Source organism: Lycium ferocissimum, chromosome 6, assembly GCF_029784015.1.
Source record: "Lycium ferocissimum isolate CSIRO_LF1 chromosome 6, AGI_CSIRO_Lferr_CH_V1, whole genome shotgun sequence".
NCBI lineage: Eukaryota > Viridiplantae > Streptophyta > Magnoliopsida > Solanales > Solanaceae > Lycium > Lycium ferocissimum.
In genome coordinates, this window is record NC_081347.1 from 17374659 (window position 1) to 17383050 (window position 8392).

At 35.6% G+C, this 8392-nt stretch overlaps 1 protein-coding gene across 1 annotated transcript in view; it reads left to right on the forward strand.

Moving 5' to 3' along the window:
- Positions 1-6553, forward strand: part of LOC132061176 (protein TIC 214-like) — a 16538-nt gene extending 9985 nt beyond the window's left edge. The window contains 2 exon segments of the mRNA XM_059454034.1: positions 5047-5204; positions 5207-6553. Of these exon segments, the coding sequence (XP_059310017.1) occupies positions 5047-5204; positions 5207-6553 (1505 nt within the window).
- The last annotated feature ends 1839 nt before the right edge of the window (positions 6554-8392 follow it).

Consider the following 8392-nt stretch of genomic DNA (forward strand, 5'->3'; position numbering starts at 1 on the left):
GCTGAATTCCACACTCCTTTCTTTCAATTTGGTTGTCCACAATATAATGTAAGTGTAGTGGATGAATCACATTTAAATGTATATTTGTATGTCTCCATAGTAGTCTTATTTAAGATGACTTTGAGTCATCTTTTGGACATGGCATGTTAATGTTCATATTGGCTCATTGTTGCCACTAATTTTAACTTAACACCACGATTAAGTAGTTCCTAATTTCCATTAATGTTTCTATACCAAACAAAATTTGTAGATAAATTGTGACTTCAAACGAAATCGGAAGTTAAAGTCTCTACTTTGTATCTTGAGATAGTCTTAATACTCAGCCCGACTTGAATCATCCATATCTCCCCCCACCCCGATATCATTTTGACCGAAGTTGTTTGTTGCGTTGCAAACTAGACTCGATGAACTTAATTTTAGGCTTTTGAAAACACCTTAAAACTCCTCATATACTAGGAGATATGCCTCTACAATATAGGCTAAAATCGGGTCTGAGATTTTCATCAAATTGTTCCGATTCATTTCGTTTAACTTCTAATCCTCTTCCAACCTCATGTAACCTCTTATACATACATATACACAGTCATTTACATCCATAACAATTCATATACATGTCTCGAAGGGTCCGTAGAATCACACAACCATAAGTAGAACTCACAAAGCTTCGACGAAACTCCAATCGAAAAAGCATATTCCTATCTTTTGTCCATCTTCTATATCATTACTAATAATCTCAAATACTTTAAAAGGTCACCACATTACCTCATATACATACTCATAACGCGATTTCAAATCCTTTTAGGTTACCAGGTCACCTCGAGATACTTAAGATAACCATATTTATAACGATATTCTTACTAACTCGATTAACTTTCCTTGAGACCTTCTTAACTCATTCTTTCTTGTTTTAATACAAGTAGAAGGATTATTATGGATTCGCGACATTCTCACCAGCTAGAACATTCGTCCGCATGTCAAATGAGGACTAAAACTCGTCAATTAAATAACCGAATCACCCGTTATCGCGTAGACTATAGACAAGAAGATTTGACCACGAAAAGGGTGTTTTAGGAATATTATGCTCAGTGCTAAACGACCAAACGGGTCGTTACGGCAGAGGCCGTGGCCGGCGTAGGACACCGTGGCCGCCGGAGGACACCGTACATGCATAGAGGACGCAGATACGCTCGCTAGAGGACTCCGGGTGGTGGAGGACACCATCTAGTAGATGAGGCGAATGAGGCCGATCCCATTCCGTGAGGCGTTCACGGTCTAGTCCATCCACGAAAACTGCCCGGGCCAAAGGCAGGCTCACCCGGGACTCACCTCACGTTTACGCCGGCGCTCATGCCTGTGCCGAGATACGTGGGTCTTCATCGTCTGTGGACCGGGGAATGCATACATGAGGAGCGTGATAACGTTGATTGGGTGGCGTTGCACATTCAGGCGATGAGCGCTCCGTGAGGAATTAAAGGAGCCAGATCTTGACTTCGATGAGTTTTTGATCAGTTAGTATTTAAAATACATATTTGTTTATTTAAATTATTTATTTTAAATATATATATATTACTCATTATTTAGTAATATTTTATATTTTAGGATTCGACGCGCCGGTCCACCGTAGCCACCCACTCGTGCGTTTTCTCATGGGATCCCGAGCTGCCGGTGTCTTCCATGTGATTTGTCACCTGAGTAAGCTTTTTATTAAAATTTGTTTTATTCAATATAAGGTCAATATTTAATATACATATTTGATTATTTAAAGTACTTATTTTAAACGGAAAAGGCTCAAATATGCCATCCAACTATCGAAAATGGCTCATTTATGCCACTCATCAATATAGTTTGGCTCATTTATGCCATCGAACTATGGGAAATGGCTTTCATTTATTCTATCAACTACCTGAAAATGGCTCATTTATGCACTATCAATAGCTTGACTCATTTATGCCATCTCCCGTTAATATAAATGACTCATCTATGCCATATTTCATTAAAGCTGATTTTACAATACCATATATGACACGTGGCCTCCAATTAGAGGTCTATGTCGTTTAATTAAACCAGCCCAATTTTAAATACCAAATTAATAAAATATCCGACCCATACACCTTACCCACCCACAACCATAATCTAGTTGGAGGCCACGTGTCATATATGGTATTGTAAATTTAGCTTTAATGAAATATGGCATGGATGAGTCATTTTTATTAATGGGCGATGGCATAAATGAGTCAAACTATTGATGAGTGACATAAATGAGTCATTTCCTATAGTTCGATGGCATAAATGAGTCAAACTATTGACGAGTGGTATAAATGAGCCATTTCCGATAGTTGGATGGCATATTTGAGCCTTTTCCGTATTTTAAATATGTATGTTACTTATTATTTTGTTTTTTTTCATATTTTAGGATTCGGCGCTAGTGAGTCTACAGGAGCGACCCATTCAGGAGCATTCTCATCAGCCTGCCGAGGCAGAGGTGTCTTCTCATGAGACTACCGAGGCGCATGTAAGTTTTTTACTTAAAATTAATTTTATTCAATATAAGGTAAATATTTATTTAATTTTTATAACCTTTACTTGACTTCGAACAACATCTCGTCCGGAGACTACCTCATTCACCACCCCACCCATCTCAGAGCCTACGGTATTCCATCTCGGAGCCTACTCGGAGCTCCCGTTGACCAATGTGTTTGATTATTCAACAAACGTTAATGGATTCAATATAAATAAGAAATTGTACTAATTATTATATATTTTTTTAAGGTTCATCCTTCGCGCCCGGTGGCAACTCCCACGAGGAAGAGTCCGAGTTTCCCCGGACCGTAGTCACGATGAGGTTCTCGCCGTGCGAGCGGGACCATCCCAAGAAGAAGCACATTCTAGTCAAGGGCGCACGGCCGGGGAAAAGGAGATGATCATGACTCGGAGCGCCCGGTTAATAAGAGGAAAAAGGGCGATGGAGACGATGGCGAGGGCGGTGGGGATGGTATGAGCCTTAGGCCTAGGGATAGTCTCCGGCATACTACATATGGGACCCATCCTTGATAGTATATATACATTAGTGTTGTACAGTTTATCGTAAATATTATATATTTTTTGCATATTTATAAATATTATCTTAGTCTTTATTATTATTTATAGTTTCACATCCTAAATTGATAATAAAAAAAGCGTGACACATTCGAAATAAAGTTAAGCATTAATTTAAAAAATAAGACGAAACCCTAAAAAGATAAATAACGTAAAGCTAATGACTACAAGTCTTCAAACAAAAAAGGACTTCAAGCACTTTTCAACCACTAAAACGACAATCCAAAGTATTGCATATTCTTGATGTATTGAGCCTATCTTATTAATTGTACATATATAAGTACAGTTCTATATAAAAAAAACTAAAAAAAACTTTAATTTTTTGGAGGTTGGTGGGGTCGCTTTGGGGTGGGGGGGGTCACAGGTGGGGTAAAAAACCAAAAAAAAAAGAAAGAAAAGATTTTAAAAGTTTGGAGGGATCCTAAGAAAATATTTCCATCTTTTATAAATTTTTTATAAAAGTAAAAACAAATCGAAGTGGGGAGGGGGGTGGGTGGTGTGGGGGTGGAAGGTTTGGGGTGGAAGGGTGTAGTAAGGGTGGGGCATGCGGGGTGTTAAGGAATGCGCTGATGTGTTTTTTATTAATCAGAAAAATGTTTTCCCTCAGATTTTTATGGAATACATTTTTCAAGATTTTAAGTGCAACCAAATAAAAGAAAATAGGAAAACATTTTTCATCGTACCAAACACACCCTAAGATAGAAATGAGTCTCAATCAGAGAAGAAACCTTCAGTATGCTTGATGAAATCGGGAAGACAGCAGAGACGAAAGGGAACCGCTAGGTTTCTTAATCCCAAAAACTAAAGAAAGAGAGAAAGCTGGGTTTGGTAGACTAAAAGATAATTAACCCGTTGGGTTGGAGATTTTAACCCAATGTGACTCAATATTTTCATGGGCCAGTTTGGGTTAACTCAAATTGACCCACCAGCTCAATAATTAATAACCCAACTCTTTTAAATTCAAGCAAGTTGGGCTTATCTTTGCCAGCTCTATTTTTTATAAGATGACTTTGTTTATTTACAAAGCAACTTAAATTTTCTTGTTTAATGCATATTTTGGTATAACATATCAAAAGTAGTTCTTCTAGGATAAATATGAGAGAGTGCAAATGAGAAGTTATTGTAACACACTTTTAATAAGAACATCTTACCACCACAGAAGGGAAGATTCCCATGCCACCATTAAACCTTTTTATCACTTCACTAATCATTTATTAAATTTTTTTTTTTTTTAAATCTTCTTTCTACCCACATAAACAGAGCAACTAAGATAAGTAAAAGAAAAGTTTTGTTCATAAAATCAGAATAATTTCTAATTCTATTGATCTTGTGGGCAGAGGTTCTAGGAACAGGATAGAAGAAAATTTTATCCCTGTTAACCAATTGACCAGAGCTATTTTCATAGTTCTTGATCTGTTTCTTAATGAGCTTAATAGAGAAAGATTTGGCACTACTAAAAATAACAATGTCGTGGACATAGGCTAAATGATTAATGACAGGGGCATTAGGGCGCATAGAGAAAAGGACATTTTTTTGTGATATTGTAAGAGCCACTTATTAGATACTTTTGAACAATAGATGGGAATCCGTAGAGATTCATGAGATTTGACATCAAATCTTAGACAAGGGATGTGTTAATTACTCAAAATCATAGTAAATATCTTATTTTTGGATCACCAATTGATTGTGGTCGTTCTCCTCTCTCAAAATTGTAAGAACAATAAGAAAATTTAACCCTAAGACTCCCTTGTCTCGTAATAAAAATGTTAGCTACAGGTGTAACATGTTGCAACGCTTAGTTGTTTTTATAAAAATATCTAATTTGTTCTTAACTAGCTCCCATTCATTTCTCATCACTTCTGAACACTCATATTCATGCTGTTAGAATACCATCTTCATTGTGTGGCATTAATTAGTTTTTTTTTTTTTTTTTTTTTTTTTTTGGTATAGTGAAAAACAAACTAAGCAAAGATCTTACAATCGGTCAAAAGTCACACGATTTTTATCTGCCAAAAGTGAAAACTCCATGTCCTTCTTATCTCTTCCTTCTCCGAGCTCTGGTTATGGAAGAAGGAACCGAGAAGAAGGTATCAAAGAAATAACTGTTTTATTACGGGGACAGCTCATGATGTTCATATCGATCTATTATGCGCCTCTGCATCTAGCATTGGGTAGGCCTCATACAATAACTGTCCTAGCTCTACCATATCTTTTGTTTCATTTCTTCTGGAACAATCACAAACACTTTTTTGATTATGGATCTACTACCAGAAATTCAATGCGTAATCTCAGCATTCAATGTGTATTCCTGAATAATCTCATTTTTCAATTATTCAACCATTTCATTTTACCAAGTTCAATGTTAGCCAGATTAGTCAACATTTATCTCTTTCGATGCAACAACAAGATCTTATTTGTAACAAGTGGTTTTGTTGGTTGGTTAATTGGTCACATTTTATTCATGAAATGGCTTGGATTGGTATTAGTCTGGATACGGCAAAATCATTCTATTAGATCGAATAAGTACATTCGATCTAATAAGTACCTTGTGTTAGAATTGAGAAATTCTATGGCTCGGATCTTTAGTATTCTCTTATTTATTACCTGTGTCTACTATTTAGGCAGAATACCCTCACCCATTCTTACTAAGAAACTGAAAGAAGCCTCAAAAACAGAAGAAAGGGTGGAAAGTGAGGAAGAAAGAGATGTAGAAATAGAAACTGCTTCCGAAATGAAGGGGACTAAACAGGAACAAGAGGGATCCACTGAAGAAGATCCTTATCCTTCTCCTTCCCTTTTTTCGGAAGAAGGGTGGGATCCGGACAAAATCGACGAAACGGAAGAAATCCGAGTGAATGGAAAGGACAAAATAAAGGATAAATTCCACTCTCAACTTACAGAGACAGGCTATAACAATATTAATACTAGTAATAGTCCACTTTATGATTATGAGGATTCTTATCTGAATAATAATAAGACGGGGAATCCAGAAAATTTTAAATTGCAACTGCTTGATAAAGAAAATGAAAATAAAGATCTCTTCGGCTTTCAAAAACCTCTTGTGAGTCTTCTTTTCGATTATAATCGATGGAATCGACCATTTCGCTACATAAAGAATAATCGATTTGAACAGGCCGTAAGAACGGAAATGTCACAATATTTTTTTGACACATGTAAAAGTGATGGAAAACAAAGAATATCTTTTACATACCCGCCAAGTCTATCAGCTCTTTGGAAAATGATAAAAAGAAGGCTACCCCTATTGTCACTCCAAAAAACGCTCCCTAATGAACTGGACAATCAGTGGGTTTTTACTAACAAAGAAAAAAGTAATAATCTGAATAAGGAATTTTTCAATCGACTTGCAGTACCTAGAGTATCAAGACCTCTTCATGATTGTGGCCTTCTCTTGCTAGAACATCGGCACACTGATTTGCCTCCCTCCAAACATGTCTAAATGTGGTTGTGTTGGCCTACAACAAATGTCTATAATCTTCAATAATGGGTCGAAGCGGATGATGTTGCTCATCCTCCTCATTGATAAGCTTAACATCCATTAAGCAATATGATTCCACTTCTATTGATTCATAATCCATTCAGATTGCGACATTTAATCCTTATTTGATGCTCCACAATTCTGTAGTCAAGCTTGAAGTAGGTTTCATCTTACCCGAGTTACCCGACATTCACTTTCCTTGATCATCTCGAAGGATTCCTCCATTAATTAGTCAATGTGAAAGTTAAAAAAAGTACAGGGCGTTACATTCTTCCGTCCTCGAATATTGGATTTAGGTTGTTCTAACTAGGGTGAAATATTATAAGGCCTTTTGTTAGCCTCTATAAAAGTTCAGTCCGGTGCATAATTTCCTACTTGTCTTGCTTGGCCCTAAAGTTCTCTTTAGACCATAAATCACTCACAATATATCCAAATGATATTATACTCGTCTGTATTCGTCTTTGTCACACTTAACAGGCTCAAGAGATTACGATTTTCTTTTTGAAATCACTACATTACCTAGCTAAATTAAATCATGATTAACTAGCGTAACATGATTAATACAGAACTTGATATAACAACTTACGTCTAACATACGTCCCATATATATTACAGAACTAGATATATACAACTACTTAAGTCAAGATCCCTTTAGTATATAAATATTATCTATAGAAGTTATTGCAATTAATTATTTTTGACAATATGGTGTATCCAGATTGGGCAGGTGAAGATTTGTCATTAAATCATTTGAAACGCACCTAATATTATATAAATTCACGGGCGAGAACAAGATTGCGCTTGACAATATTGACTAAATAAAATGTTGCTTGAAGAAACGTGTTAACTTTACTAGTTCAAAGATTGAGTAAACCCCACATGCTGTGAATTTCTGGAACAATTTTACGGATTTGGAAGTCAGACCAACTTAAAGTCAAACTTATGAAAATAGACAATATATTTTATTTTAATTATCCATTTCGTCGTATGTAATAAACTAATAATCATATCGAAGACTAACAATTTCAATTCAAATGGATGACTTATGTCTACTAAATATATATATATATATATATATATATATATATATATATATATATATATCCACAGACTTGTCAATCTTCTAGACCTTCACAGTAAAAATGACTTCCTCAAGAATTTAATGAGTTGGTCGAGATCAATTTTGAAATATTATCTCGATCATTAGCACAAATGTCCTTATTTGGGGCTGGTCTTTAATTTTTGTCCTCCTATATCATTGTTTTAGTTTTTACCCTTCAACATTTCAAGTTAATAACAACTAGACGAAATTAATCCCACATAGCTTAGGTTTCTTCTCCAACTCATCTTCTTCCCCAACTTCTCTATAATGGTTTGAAGCCTCCATTGGCATTATCCAAACATTTTTTTCTTTAATAGCTACCCAACCAATTAGGTAACTTCACTTACAGATCTGAAAACACAACAAAAAAATGGAGAAATTAAAAAAAAAAAATGATATCATTAAAGCTATAAAAGTGATAGATCCAATTCGAAAGTCAACCAAGTTGAATGAAATTTGAAGAAACCCCGAGACCCAAAAATAAGTAATAAAGCAGATCACCAAGAAATTGACAATAAAAAGAAAAGGGAAAAGGGCAACATTTACCACTTTAAAAAAAGGTTCATATTTACCCCTAACGCGCTATACTATCGTGCCATTTATACCACTACCATTACAATAGTTGAAATATTTTGCCCCTTTTTAACGGAGGGGGGTAAATATGAACCTTTTCCAAAGAGGGGTAAATCGAGGCCTAA